We start from the raw sequence: 16112 nt of genomic DNA on the forward strand, positions 1-16112 counted from the left end.
TCTTTCAAAATTACCAACTCCGGACTATCCTGCATTTGTTTTTAGTCAATTCTCTGATTGTGATGTTAAGAAGAGTATAGTATCCATCTCCTCTAACGCTGTTGGTGATGATTGTGTCAGTCGGAAAATGATACTTCCTATCCTTGACGAAATCCTACCAGTCCTATCCCATATCCTTAATTACTCTGTGTCTTGTGGTATTTTCCCATCCATCTGGAAAGATGCAAAAGTCATCCCGTTACCCAAAACATCTAATCCTACCTCTTTCTCTGAATATCGTCCCATTTCCATCTTACCTTTCCTTTCTAAAGTCCTAGAACGTCTTGTCCATGATCAGCTCAATGCTTTTCTGTGCAAGAACAGTCTGCTGAATCCGTTCCAATCCGGTTTCCGACCTGGTCACAGCACCACTACAGCCTTAGTCAATATTACTGAGGACATACGCTGCGGCATGGATCAGGGAGATTTGACGGTCCTTTGCTTGCTAGATTTCAGTAATGCATTCAACACCGTCGACTTTGACATCCTGCTTGGCATACTTGGCTCACTTAACATATCTCCAACGGTGATTGACTGGTTTCGTAGTTACCTGTCTGGACGCCGTCAACGTATATGCATAGAAGACAAATACTCTTCATGGTGCTATACCTCTGTTGGCGTGCCACAGGGTGGCGTTTTATCTCCTTTACTTTTCGCGATATTTATTAATTCAATTTCCAATAATCTTCAGTCTCTCTACCACCTTTATGCTGATGACCTACAAATTTATAGGAAAGCTGCCTTAGCGGATCTGGCAGATGCAATCGCCATCATCAATAGTGACTTGGCTGTAATATCTGATTGGAGTGAGGCTTACGGTCTTAAGGTTAATCCGTCAAAAACCCAAGCCATTGTAATTGGCAGTTCTAGGATGGTACAAAAAGTTAGCTGGTCACAACTCCCGCACATCAATTTCAATGGCACTACCATTCCAGTCAAGGACACAGTCAAAAACCTAGGAGTCCTTATTGACAAACATCTTTCCTGGGGCCCTCAACTACAAGAGGTTAGTCGCAAGGTGTTTGCATCTGTCCGGTCCCTGAGACGACTGAGGAACTTTCTCCCGACTGCCACCAAAACTGCGCTCGCACAATCCCTCCTGCTTCCCATCCTTGATTATGCAGATGTCAGCTACCCGGATCTCACAGAGGCACAATTAGATAAACTTGAGCGACTTCAAAATGTTTGTATTAGATTCATATTTGGCCTGCGCAAATATGATCATATTTCTGAATTTCGTTCAAAGCTCAAGTGGCTTCCTATACGTCTTCGCCGGAATACTCATATCCTGTCTTTGCTATACAACATTTTGTTTAATCCCACTAATCCCCCTTATCTTAAAGAACGTTTCAAGTTCCTTTATGACACACATACAAAATATCTAAGGTCATCAGAAAATTTGAGGCTTGAGATGGCGATGCATTCCACTAGCTTCTTCGACAAATCTTTTACTGTTCTGGCTGTTCGGCTATGGAATGCATTGCCCGTTACAATAAGACAGGCTCAATCATTAGCCGTTTTCAAGAGAATGTTAAAAGAACACTACCTTTCCTCCTAATGGTAGGATACTATTCCTACTTCCAAAAATCTATATTTAGCATTGACATTATATGTAAAGTATATATGTATTTATTGTTATTATTATATATATATATATAGTTTATGTATTTATGAGAACAATATTATTATAGGTACACAAGTTGCAGGAGCAAGTGTACACTTTGCCTTACTGCCTACCATATATAATCTTTTCCTTCTCGTCTCAATCCATCCTAAGGTTGTCTGGAAGAGATCGCTCTTAGCGATAAGACCGCCCATTATGTCACCTACTTTAAATACCTAGTTTAAGATCAAAAATGTAACATTGGTGTACCTAATAAAGAATATCTATCTATCTATCTATCTATCTATCTATCTACTTACAAGTGAAGCTAATATAAGTGTTAAAAAAAACTTAACTGTCTACCGATGGTTGGTTTGGGCTCATAAATCAGTTTAAAGATATGGTAGTACACACATAGCAACGATCAGGTGTCCTTTAACTAAATTTTTGAATCGTGGTGGCACGGTGGGTAAAAAGTCTCAAGTGTGAGTTTGTTCGATTCCTGGTCAGGCAAGTACATATACAACTTTTCTAAGTTTGTATGTACTTTTAAGTATATCTTAGACACGAATGGCTGATAAACAGGTGAAGGAAAACATCTCGAGGACTTAAATAACCAATTCATTGAGTAAGGTTGGTGATACACGCGCAATCCTTCTCCGTGTAAGAGGAGGCCTGTGCCCAGCAGTGAGACGATAAAAAGACTGTAACTAAATTTTTTGTCATCCATCGGCCGACTGTTTAGTTTTCAGTGTGCGGATACTCTAAGTGTCGCGAAGTTTGCTGGCGGCTTTTCATTGTGCAAGGTGTTAGGATGTGGGCGACTGTGACTGTACTTTTCAATGGGATTACGATTTACTCACTCGATTTTTTATTCGAAACTATTTTACTGTGGGTTACGGGTAAAATTGGTTGATGTACGGTGACCAATTAATTCAGCGGATAAAGGCAAAAATTATAAAATTGGAAAACATATTTTCAATATTAGACTTCTTACTAATTGCTTAATTTTTTCCTCGTATTTCAGCCAGTGAAACTTAAATTTTTCTTCAGTGTTTTGATATCGCATATTTTTTAAACAATAAGTATAATAAATAATTTTAATATAAATTTATTAAAGATACTTTCATATTACAGAGCCATCGTCAAATAAACAACCATGACCATTTAAGTATTTGGACCGAAAAAGTCGTTTTCGACGAAAAGCTCAAGCGAAATGGTCATAATTATTATAATTAGGGTGCAAAAATGCTGCCCCTTACCTCAAACTCGAACAAACGATGCATACTAAGTGGATTACCGTCAAAGAAGACTACATTATTCGTGTTAATCGAAATGGAGCCGATATTGAAAACAATCGACAGGGTAGCGCACGACCCGACAGCTTTATTGTAGGGATGTGACACAGTGATTAAATGTCGATAAGCAATTAAAGTTTATCGACATTTTTATGTGGTACAAGATCTTGTCACAACATGTTCTGTGTATTTTTTACAAGCTTTTTGAGGCATTGGAAACTCTCAGACTAAAGAGCTCCAAATTCTATCTAACCAAAATGATCGTTATATTGCTATAGTATCTGCTAATTATCTATACCGTTGTTAGGTTAATTGGAGGTAATTTCATATATTTATTTAATGAAATGCGCATCCATTTAAATCAGTAGTCTTTTGCTGAATAAATTAATCTAATACTAGCTTTAACTTGCATCTATATTCTTGAAACTTCTCTTGAAAGGTGCGTATGATCTTTTATGAGTGTAAGGGCTATAAACAGCAATCAGTTTCATAGATGAAGTATCGATAAGCTTCCGACGCCGCGACTCATCACTATTCATTCATACGCACGCACGATTTTCATGTCTTTTGCCACGTGTTCAGAGCGTATACACGACTTTAGCTTACTCCTTGAATTAGAAATGATTGAAACAATATTATTCATTTTTACCCTTTCCAATTCTAATTGTTTAAGCGCACGCATTTTATAACACGTGCCATGAAACGCAACTGAATTTAAATCGATTTAAATTTAGTGTTATCGATTACAATACAAAGGGGTGTGATAACGGTTTGTCGATAGTATCGATGTTTTTGGTACTGTTAGGGACGGGAAAATATCGATTGAGTTGTCATTAGTCGCGGCTTGCTTTGTCATAATCTAGTTCGGGTGATGAAACGAAAGGAAGGAATATTTGATTTATGATAAGGGCTACAAAGGGTTTTTGGGTCCTCACCTGCGTTAAACAATGAGTTTTGATGTTACTTTTACACTGAATAAACCGACAATACAATTGTTTACTTTGTCCTTTCAGTAGGTATCAGGTTATTCATGATAATAGTTAGTTAATTGGCTCCTTGGACAAGTGTTTATGTTAGGCTCGTGCTCGCTCGTGATGTAAAAAAATCTCTAACTAAACATCGATAACAAAAATTACAGCAAAAAATTAAAACAACGTTCACTAAAGTCTTGATTTACATACAAAAGTACCTACATTTTCTGCTTCCTGTTACATTTTATCCTTATAAGTAAACATTACCTAACAAAAATACAAAGGGACATAAAACTTTCATTAAGAATTTTGGTTGTTTTTGCAAAATTTTAAGAGTAGATTAATTTGAAGAGATAAATAAGTAGTGACGTTTCGACTTAGGAGTCATATTTTTGTCACAAATGGTAGTGGAGTCACAAGTCTTCACTTTATACGATTAATGTAACAATGACAAACTTTATGTTTGTTTGCCGGCGTTTTTAATAAGACGGTGACAATAACTGCAAACATTTTTAAACTTATTTAACTTTATATTGGAGTAAAAGTATAAAATAAGTAAGCCTTAAAATACCTTTTTGCACAGGTATTTAAATTATTTATTCAATTCGTTGAAGGTTTGAGCTTGAAGCGTTACAATTAAATCGTAGTGACGTATCATTACTCTGGCAGCATTTTAATCTATTTTCCCGGAATTATTTTTGGCAAGTTTGTGCCGAATATAAAGAAACAATGAACAAGCACCACCGCAGGTTAAACTTAGTAAATATTATAATAGAGATCGTGGGAACTACAGGTGGACTCGTGGCTTATCTAATCTGATACACCATAATGTGACAGTTTCTCTAAACGACGACTAAATGGCACGCACGCCTCTTTCGCGAACCTCCCCTACTTTTGACTTAGAACATCAGCTATTTTCCTGCTATTGAGAAACTTTTGACTTTCAATTTTATACTTTACAAAAATATAGAGTTGTTTCTTATTTTGATTCTGAAATTAGATATTCTTACAAACTGCTATTTGAAATAGATAGTGGGTAGGTAAGTATATAACTTTTGTTGGAAAATAAAAATCATTTTCATACACTTTTCAGTACATTAAAACATATATTTTGATACAGGCTTATGTTATGTGCCTATGTACCTCAAGGCATAACTCATAATTTACTACACCTTCCACTAAAGTTAAAAAAAGATTATTAAGCAAACTAGATTTAAAACAAGGATATTTTCCTTAATAAAAATTGAAAATTCAAGCACCATTCAAAGATTAGCAAAACAAACTGAAAACAAAAACTGCAATCACTTTTTTACCTTTAACTAAAAAATGATGTGACACTAACAAATGGTAGATTATTCTTTTTGTTTAGGTATTCTAGTGTTGTGTTTCTTGGCCGTTTTTCCTGTACAACGTCACCTGAATATCCCGTTAGTCCGTTGAACTTGAAATTCATGTGCATTTGCAATCGCATCGTACACATTGTCGGCTTAATTTTAAATGCTACGTAAGTCTGGCTTAACTATTAATTAGAGAATAGGAATTAAGGGTTTTTTCCTTGAGTTCCATTCAAATGAATTACGCAATGGTTTACATGTGTGGGAGTGAATTTAATGTTATGTCGTACAGTACAGTTGGCTGCTTACGACCGGGTGGTTGGCGTCCCTTGGGGGAGGCCTAGGATCGGTAGAGGACGGCAACTGGCTGATATTTTTATTTTATTTATTTATTCCATAACAAAGCAATCTTAGACACCAATATGACTGTGTTTCGGATGGCACGTTAAACTGTAGGTCCCGGCTGTCATTGAACATCCTTGACAGTCGTTACGGGTAGTCAGAAGCCAGTGAGTCTGACACCTGTCTAACCAAGGGGTATTGGGTTGCCCGGGTAACTGGGTTGAGGAGGTCAGATAGACAGTCGCTTCTTCTAAAGCACTGGTACTTAGTTGAAAAAAAGGCTCGGAGGATGATGATATTAAAGGAACACCAACAGCTTCTGTGTACAAATTAACAAAATAAAAGAATAACAAGTACCTATGTCGGCTTACACAGTTGCCATTTATAGGTGCCCTAATATGATGGTAATGAGACTAAGATTGTGATTTGAAAAGATGAAAGAAAGTCATATATTGACACAACACAAGACAAAGGCAATAGATGGTGGTGGGTGACCTTCTACATACATATGTATGTCATAACCTCCCTGTTTCGGAGGAGGCACTAGGTTGAGGAGGTCAGAATTCAAATAGGTAGGCGATTCATGTAATAAACAAATACTTTGTTTCATTAGGATAGACTAGAAGTTGACCATAAAGTCGGATAAAGCTAAACGGTAGAAGTTGACCATAATATTAGTCGGAAAAGGCTAAACGAATTTGTTTTGTATGAGGCTCTGCGTTCACAAGAGGTAACTATAAAAAAAACAATTAATTTCTTTATTATCCAAACTAATATTATAAATGCGAAAGTAACTCTGTCTGTCTGTCTGTCTGTCTTTCTGTCTGTCTGTCTGTCTTTTCTTCACGCCTAAACTACTGAACCGATTTGTGTGAAATTTGGTACAGACATAGTTTGAAACTTGAGAAAGGACATAGGATAGTTTTTATAACAAAAAAAAATATATATAAAAATAAAATTATTCCGGACATATAGCGCCATCTATTCAAAATCAAAATCAAAAATCGGTCAAATCAAAAATCTGCTGGTAGTCACTATTCCACGCGAACGAAGTTGCGGGCAAAAGCTAGTGTGTTTATATATATAAGTTTATTTTATTTAATTTTTTCAATTAATGTAAATATTTTGTGAATAAATATTTTTAAACTTGAAACATTAATTTCTGCTGTGTTAATGTTGTTAATTGAAACTAAAATTTTATATAGACAGCGTAAATGTATAAATTAATACTCGATTTAATTCATAAACTTTTTATAATGATACTACCAGCGACATCTACCGTTTAACGCACTAACCTGCTTCTGAACCGGATCGTGTTACTTATGATATTAACTGTTCGCTACATGTTCCTAAACCTGTGTTAGTGACCGAGAAAACTGGTAGATGGCGCCACTGATTCTTAGAAAGTTTGGGTACATCAATCACAGCTTTTTTTTTTCAAAGTCAAAGTATATATTAGTGTGCTTTTTGGTGATACAGTAGGTCTTAATAGTATTTTTTTTATAATCGAATATTTAAAAATATAAATAATATGTTGTAAGATAAAAAAATGACTAGTTTAATGGTAACTCAAAAAGATACCCATTATAAATACCCAAAATAATATATTAAAATTGATAAGTATACAAAACAAACGTCACAATTTAGTTAAAATACAATAAAATATTTGAATATAAGCTTACAATTTATTATTATAAATGTGTAGAGAGGTCAATTCTGTACATTAAATATTTTTCCAAATAACTATTGGGGGGTAGGTGATCTTCACACTGCCCCGCATCACGCTGCATCTTGCGTGTCGACGCACCTACGCGCGTTCCTGCGGGAGTGCAGATCTGCATCATCGTGCGGGTTTTTCACGCACTCACGCGCGTAGGTGCGTTTTGTAGATTCACGCACGGCGGCTTTCATCGAGTTCCATTTTCAAATATACACGTCACGCCCATTCAAAATCACGCGCGTCACTGCGGGATTCAGTGTGCCATACCTTGCGTCTCGCCCCGCACCTACGCGCGGGGATGCGTGTTTCTCCGCATGTATGTGCGTGATCCGCATGAACGCGCGTGGATGCATTTTCAGTGTGTTGGACTATGCGTGTTTTCCATACAAACGGAGATATTTCCATACAACTGAAAAAAACGCATCCACGCACTACGCTGCATCATGCGGGGCAGTGTGATAATCGCCTAATTAGTGATCGATACTGATGATTTTTGTCTGTCTGTCTGTATGTCAGTTATGGAAACAAAAACTACTTGACGGATTTTAATGAAACTTGGTACAATTATTCTTCATACTCCTGGGCAGGTTATAGGATACTTTTCATCACGCTACGATCAATAGGAGCAGAGCAGTGAAGGGAAAAATTGGGAAAACGGGAGAAGTAATTCCATTTAAAGCGTTCGTTTCCGTTGAAGCTACACAGAAACCATGTTTGACGGAAATGTTCTCCTTAAAATTATGTAAAAAATATACCAGGACAGCGTATGTCTGTCTATCTTTTATGGTTGGCTCACAATAACACGTGTGACTCTCGATAGCTTAGCAGTTGTGCTCAACCGTATTCAACGACAATAATTGATATTGACAAACCTTGCAGCGCAACTTTAAGTACTTAATTAATTTTTAACTTTCTTTTGTTACAAATTAATAATATTTTACATTTTATTTCTTTTTGGGTAAAGTAAAATCTAAAAGTAGTAGGTACGTAAATATTTGGATAATTGGATAGGCTGGTGTTTATTACTTCTTCCTCTCTTTGCACAAAGTCCGAATTTAACGCGGACGAAGTCGTTGGCAGAAGCTAGTAAACAATAAATGCATTTGAAAAATCATTAAGTTTCCTTTTAAATTGTGTCAAGTTCAAATCTTTGATAACATTTGGGACCTTATTGTATTTTAGGAGCCATAGGTACATAGAATGCTATTGTGAATAAGGGCTGTCTTTGAGGATCTGAGACATAATTCGTGTCGATATTTTGGCCTTGTAGATCTGTAACGCTCTTCTGAATTATTTTTAAACAATATAGGTATTTTTCTTGACGATCAATGCGGTTTCGTATATTTAAAGGCATGGTAAAGTCATGGCATATTCTATCCGTCACTTTTAAATTACACATCGATCTAATGCACTTCTTCTGTGCTCTTGAAACCGCATTTTTCTCAAGAGTTTGCAAAAAAAAATACGCCGTAATGCAACGTTCAGTCAACATAACCATAGGTAATATGCAACAATAACAGCTGCCTGATTAACTATTTTCTTAAGCTTGTACCTGCAGCCTGTGGGCCAGGTGTACGTGGAAGTCCTACAGCGCTCTCCGCGTTCAGTATAATAATGCGTTTAGGATGCTGCTGGGGCTGCCACGCTTCTGTAGCGCATCAGGGATGTTTGCTGACGCTCATGTGGATTGCTTCTATGCAACAATGCGAAAGCGGTGTGCATCCCTGGTGAGTAGGGTGCGGGTCAGCTCCAACAGTGTCCTAAAAATGATAGCTGATAGGCTGGATTGCTCCTATGTAAATCGCTGTTGTGCCATTTCTCACGGGATGGCACATAAATAATTGGTGTGTATTTTTGTTTTTCTTTTTTTTTTACTAACATTAAATTAAGTCTTTTACTAACATTATGAGTCATGTTACTTGAATAAATAAACTTTCTATTCTATTCTATAGAGCAAAAGCAAATCGACTTAATTTTTTGGTTAGTATTGATTGATGCATATTCTTTCCAAGTCAATTTAGAGTCAACGAACTTGGCGGACACACTGCCGTGTGTCTAGATGGTGAAGCCTAGTTTTATGCGTTCTACTGCTTCAATTCTGTTATCGTCAAATGTATAATCTTTCTCTTTGTCTAAATTGTATAATTTTAGTCTAACTTTTTTATTTGTAAATTATTTTGATCAAACCAAATAATTGATTGTTATAATGAGTCTTTGATGTCACATTCATAACTTCTATTTTTATTCTGTCTTACATTTGCTGTCGTCAGCAAAAAGTACCATAGAAAAGGTGACATGTTTTGGAAAGTCATTTATGTAAACTAAAAATAACAGTTACAGCCAAAGTAATAAATCTGGATATTATATATGTCGCAGATTCAAACGGATTTGAATCCACGTGTTGGTGATGTTCGTCCGCCATCTTAATATTTCTCGGTCAGTGCGCACACCCGGCGCCGGCGACGTCTCAGGAGCAAGAGAGCGAGCTCCATCGACATTCACACTACTGACAGATTGAAATGACACAGACAACTGTCACTGTCAAACATCAATATGAAGCTCACAACATTCAGTCTAGTGTTGCTACTCGAAAAATAAAAAAATATTCATTCTCCGACATATATATTCTCTAATCTCTAGCCATTATTTATAAAATCTACTCAATTTGGATAAAGTGATAATTGAAATAGAATTAACCACATTAACTAGCAATTTTATATAATATCTTCAAAGACACTTCAAACAAGTACCTAGGTAAAGATTATAATTTCATGTTAAATATCTAAAATGTGTAGCCGACCTTAATACAATTCTAAAAAGGCTAGTTAGATTGATACAGCTAGTAAAGCTGGTCGCCTGTACTACTGGCCCGAGAAGGCACTGCGCTGGGGGGAAATGACAAGTTGTCGTACTGTGGGCGGACTTCTAGCGCGATCTCAGTTGGCTTGGAGGGAGCAACTATCGCACCCCAGTGCAGAGCATGCCACAATAGGGGCGTTAAGTCCCCTATTGAACAGTGGCTCGGGAGGAGTCATGGCACCCTCACTTACCACGTGACGCAGGTTATTTCAGGAGACCTGCATCGGATCGGGCGTGAGGTGGCACCCGAGTGTCACCACTGTCACCACTTCATCACTGGACATGGTGAAGCACATAGTCTAGGAGTGGCCTGCTTGGGAAGAGCACCGTCGTGTACTCGCCAAAGTCGTTTCCCCCTTACGCAGTGCCTCCTCGCGCCAGTCATACAGGCGCAAGAAAGCGCTCGCCCAGGCCCCATAAAGGTCCAGGTTGTTTGGGTGAAAGCGTGGACAATAAGATAGCCACAGTAACTTTCGCATTTAAATGATACACACGAGGACTATTTCAGGCAAGAAAAACGAAAATTGACAGAAATATATTTTTTACCTAAGCTTTCTATAATCAATCACCCAAGTAAATGTTAAAGCGAGTTCTCACAAATAAGGTGCTCAATTCGAATTAAGCAGGCCAAAATTCATATTTTTAAGGATATGACGCAGAAACCTTGCACGTTCTATTGCATCTTTGTCGCTTCGTGTTCGCAGACCCTCAGGTTGTGATACTGTTGTCACGGGTTCAGTATCTTTGCTGCTGGCTGTAGTAACCGTAGTAGCTGATACTGTTGTAACGGGTTCAGTATCTTTGCTGCTGGCTGTAGTAACCGTAGTAGGTGATACTGTTGTCACGGGTTCAGTATCTTTGCTGCTGGCTGTAGTAACCGTAGTAGCTGATACTGTTGTAACGGGTTCAGTATCTTTGCTGCTGGCTGTAGTAACCGTAGTAGCTGTTACTGGTGTCACGGGTTCAGTATCTTTGCTGGTGGCTGTAGTAACCGTAGTAGCTGTTACTGGTGTCACGGGTTCAGTATCTTTGCTGCTGGCTGTAGTAACCGTAGTATCTGATACTGTTGTCACGGGTTCAGTATCTTCGTCGCTGCGTGGTGTATGTTCTTTAGCTTCTGTAGGCTCTGTTGGTTCTTTGGTATAACGATCGAGGTACCATTGTTCATTATAAGGCATCCATCCGTGACATTTATCTTCTTCTAATACCCAAAAGTCTGAAATGGAAACTTTTAGTTAGACTTTTATGTAAGTATGATTATCCATTTTTTCGGGGCCTGCTGTCTATAACCCCATTGCATTTGGTCCGTACATATTGAGAAACTCTGTAAAATATTATTGATTTTAATTGCACCTATAAAGACATCAAAAATGTATCTAGGCTAGTTCAGCCAAGAAGCACTTCTTCCTGCAGTGTTTGCAATACCAAGCCAAAAATTATTGTATTGAACGAAACAATATTGACTAACGTCCCAATTGACGGCAGTTGGCGGAATAGAAAGAACATTTGTCAGGGAATCGTATGAGATCCACGTAGCGATCCCCACGATACGCGATATCTTTCGTACACAGCGACACTCCACCCGGGACACAATGCAGCAGCTTGTAACAGTGAAACCTTGCGAAATTCTGCAAAAAATATAATAATAATATAATATATATAATAATATAATATGGTTTTTAATCATTTGACTTTGTATATTTTACTCTTTGTATATCTTATTCATTATTTTTTACTCTGAATCTTCATTTCTGGCTTGATCTCCGTTTTTATAGTATCGTCTTTCTATGATCCGGATTTTAAAAGACTGGAGTGTGATATTTTTGTTAATGTTTGTTAATTTAATGTTTAATATTTTAATGTATGTATCCTAAAATACACCAATCCTTAGGTGGTAGGAGAGTGACCACCAGCAATTGCATTCCCAAAGAGGGTTGACGTCAGGCAGGCGGCCGGTCGTAAAAACACAATGCCAAATCATATAGCAATATGTCGAATGTTGAAGAGATGAGCGATAGGGCTAGGGCGTACCCCTCAGGCGACGCGCAGGGCAGCACCGGCCTGTGGGAAGTGGACAAGGGTTTTTGCACCAACCTGGGCGGGTGCAATGTAAGAAGCGAGTCCGGGAAGTAAGATTGAGGTATGCAAGTTGGAATGTAGGAACGATGACTGGAAGAGCCAGAGAGTTAGCGGATGTATTAAAGAGAAGACTAAATGTGGCATGTTTGCAAGAGACTAAATGGAAGGGCACGAAAGCTAGAGAAATTGGGGAAGGATACAAGTTTTATTATTGTGGAAGTGATGGGAAAAGGAATGGGGTAGGCATTGTGTTAGATAAGAACTTGAAAGAAAGTGTGATAGATGTAAATAGAGTGAATGATAGAATAATAGTTGTTAAAATAATGTATGAAAGTTTGATAATAAATGTTATAAGTGTGTATGCTCCTCAAGTCGGTTGTGATGACAGGGTGAAAGAACAATTTTGGACGGATTTCGATGCAGTAATGATGAATGTGCCGACGAATGAACAGGTATTTGTGGGAGGAGACTTTAATGGCCATGTTGGCAGAATGAGAGGGAATTATGAAAGAGTGCATGGAGGGTGGGGGTTCGGTTGCCAGAACGACGAGGGTGAAGCCCTGCTACAGGCTGCTACTGCGTTTGACCTAGCAGTGGTAAATACGTGGTTTCAAAAGAACACCGAACATCTAATCACCTATAAAAGCGGTCACCACGTGACACAAATAGATTACTTTTTGGTCAGACGCAGTAGTTTAAAGAACATCAAAGACTGCAAGGTGATACCAGGCGAAGCTGTAGTCTCGCAGCACCGACCCCTAATTATGGATGTGATTTTAACTTCCCGGCCAAAAGCCAAAGAGAGACGGCCCCCCAAAATCAAATGGCATCTGTTGGGGAAGGCTGAGTTGGCCAGGAATTTAGAAAAGTAGTGGTTGATAAGATGATTGAAATGGGAGAAATGAATGAAAAGAATGTGAATGAATGCTGGAGTGGAATGGCGACGTGTATAAGGAAAGCGGCAAGAAGCATTCTAGGAGAATCAAAAGGGAATGGAGAAGGAAACTTGGTGGTGGGTGGAAGAAGTGCAGAGTGTATTAAAGAAAGAAGATGAAATTCAAGGAATGGCAGCGGACGGAAGACAATGATGATAGTGAAAGCACGAAAAAGGCTGAATATGATGAATGAAAAAAAAGATTGTGGCTGTTTCAAGGGCAAAAGCGCACGAGATGGATAGCCCAGCTGGTCAAAATGACTTTACCGATTGGTTAAATCTAGGGAGAAAATGACAAGAGATGTATGCCAGATAAGGTGTGTAAAGAATGGAGACGGAACGGTCCTTTCGAATGATGTGGAGATTAAAGGTAGGTGGAAGGAATATTTTGAAAGACTGATGAATGAAGAAAATGAGTGGAGCGGTGTGCTCCATCATAAAGCGGTGAACGAGGGCCTTGTAAGAAATGTATGTGAGGATGAGGTCAGATTAGCAGTGAATGGAATGAAAAATGGAAAAGCGATAGGGCCAGATGGAATACCAGTGGAAGTGTGGAAATTATTAAAGATGGATGGATGGAAATGGCTGGCTTTATTCTTCAATAAGTTGTTGCAAGAGGAAACTATACCAGACGAGTGGTGCAATAGTTTCCTGGTGCCCATTTTTAAGAACAAGGGTGATGTGTTGAATTGCAACAACTATAGAGGAATAAAGCTAATGTCACATAGTATGAAAGTGTGGGAGAAAGTTATTGAAAGGAGGCTGAGAGAGAGAGTGATATCGCACGAAATCAATTCGGTTTTATGCCTGGTCGGAGTACAACGGACGCTATATTCTGTATTCGCCAATTGTGCGAAAAGTACAGGGGTGCACACAAAACTTGCATATGGTGTTCGTTGACCTCGAGAAGGCATATGACCGGGTGCCTCGTGAGGTTTTGTGGTGGGCCCTTGAGGAGAAAGGTATACCAGGGAAGTATGTGCAGTTGATCCGAGCGATGTACAGCAGATGCCGTACAGAAGTCCGGTCCGCAGCGGGCACTACCACCAGCTTCAGTGTAGGTGTTGGCTTACATCAGGGGTCGGCCCTCAGCCCGTATCTCTTCCTGCTTGTAATGGACGCGCTTACGGCAGATATACGGGAGGAGGCACCCTGGTGTATGCTTTTCGCCGATGACATTGTTCTGGTGGGGGAGAGTGGGCCAGAGGTCCAGAGTAGACTGGAGGCATGGCGGCTGAGACTGGAGACAGTGGGTTTAAAGGTGAGCAGGAGTAAAACCGAATACCTTCATTGTGATTTTGGCGGTATTTCGGGACCCATGACCATAACCCTAGCCGGCATGCCCCTACCAGTTTGCTCCGACTTCCGGTACCTTGGTTCACTCGTCCAAAGTGACGGTGAGGTGAACAAGGACGTTACGCATCGGATCAATACTGGATGGATGAAGTGGCGACAGGTAACTAGCGCTATTTGTGACCCGCGGATGCCCCTCAAACTGAAGGGCAAAATTTACAAATCCGTCATTAGACCTGTCGTCCTGTATGGATCGGAGTGTTGGGCATTGAAAAGAGGGACGAGAAGAGAGTGCATGTAACAGAAATGAGAATGCTGAGATGGATGTGTGGTGTTACAAGAATGGATAAAGTGAGGAATGATTACATTAGAGGAAGTCTGAAAGTAGCGCCAGTTACAGAAAAGATGAGAAGTAGAAGATTGTCGTGGTATGGACATGTAATGAGGAGGGATGATACGCATGCAACAAAGTGTGTGCTAAGTATGAATGTAGATGGATGGAGAGGAAGAGGAAGACCTAAGAAAAGATGGATGGATTGCCTGAAAGATGATATGAATAGGAAGGGAGTGAGTGTCAGTATGACGAGTGACAGGGGAAAATGGAAGAAAATGACATATTGCGCCGACCCCAAGTAATATTTGGGAACAGGGCAGGAGAAAGAAAGTCTTTCTATGTCATTGAATATCTTTAGCAGTCGTGACGGGTAGTCAGAAGCTAGTAAGTCTGACAACAACAGTCTTACAAAGGGGTATTGGGTTGCCCGGATAACTGGTTTGAAGAGATCAGGTAGGCAGTCACTCCTTGTGAAGGATGGTACTCACTGGCGTCCGACCCAGACATGGTTGGGAAAAGGCTAGGCAGATGATGATGATGGAGCCCCACATTAATCAGTATGAAGATAAATGTTAGTATCCCCATCATAACGCTCAGGTGCCCGGTGGCTACAAGACAGACCGAAAAAATTATAAATAAACTGTTAGCCTATCTTCAGGTCCACTATTTAGACGGCTGACAGCTGAGTTTGTAGTTTGCGGGAGCTCTAAATTCTGTTGTAGCCATTCAGAAGTGCCTAACTAAATGACTTGCTGAAATGAAACCACACCACCTCATGAGGTTATTGCGCCAAAAACATATGTATATGTAGTTAAAAAAAAACACTCAACTCACTTTACTTAAATGTTCCGTGAGTGATTTGACTTGCCAAAACATAGCAAATAAAACTGAAAAATATTAATTAATCAAAAATTATCAATTCAGTTATTTATTTTGTAATTCAAGTTATTGAAGTCAATTCCAAACTTTAAGCTTGTTTACCTAAAAATATTATTTTTAAATAATTCATCGCAACAAACTATATTCTATTCTACAAAATAGAAATAAAACACGAAGTTCGATTTCACGGTAATGAAACTTCATAAATTGCAATTAAACTAACTATTAATTAAATTAATGTGTTAAGTAGGTACTGCATTCGTAAAAAAATATCCTTACGCAAATACTTGAAAACTGACACTTACCACACGGCTTCAGGCACGCAAAGTGATATTTGTCGCTCTAGTGATAAAATCTTTACACTTAAATTTTTTTATCTTGATTTAGAAGTAACATTCACTATTTATTTTCTTGAAATAATACTAAA

The 16112-nt window shown here is 38.7% G+C and overlaps 2 protein-coding genes across 2 annotated transcripts; one reads left to right on the forward strand and one right to left on the reverse strand.

Annotated features, from left to right (window-relative positions):
• Nucleotides 1–10700: 10700 nt before the first annotated feature.
• On the reverse strand, nt 10701–11788 carry LOC110376271 (location of vulva defective 1-like). Its single transcript, XM_049837385.2, has 2 exons — nt 11635–11788; nt 10701–11382 (listed from the first exon to the last, which is right to left on the reverse strand). The coding sequence occupies exon 2, from the start codon at nt 11342–11344 to the stop codon at nt 10775–10777; it is 570 nt and encodes a 189-aa protein (XP_049693342.2). The 5' UTR covers nt 11345–11382; nt 11635–11788; the 3' UTR covers nt 10701–10774.
• Nucleotides 11789–12155: 367 nt separating this feature from the next.
• Nucleotides 12156–13117, forward strand: LOC135118567 (uncharacterized). The gene is made up of 2 exons (XM_064040944.1): nt 12156–12275; nt 12698–13117. The coding sequence occupies exons 1-2, from the start codon at nt 12156–12158 to the stop codon at nt 13115–13117; spliced, it is 540 nt and encodes a 179-aa protein (XP_063897014.1).
• The last annotated feature ends 2995 nt before the right edge of the window (nt 13118–16112 follow it).

This window comes from Helicoverpa armigera, chromosome 23, assembly GCF_030705265.1.
Source record: "Helicoverpa armigera isolate CAAS_96S chromosome 23, ASM3070526v1, whole genome shotgun sequence".
In the NCBI taxonomy this organism is placed as follows: domain Eukaryota; kingdom Metazoa; phylum Arthropoda; class Insecta; order Lepidoptera; family Noctuidae; genus Helicoverpa; species Helicoverpa armigera.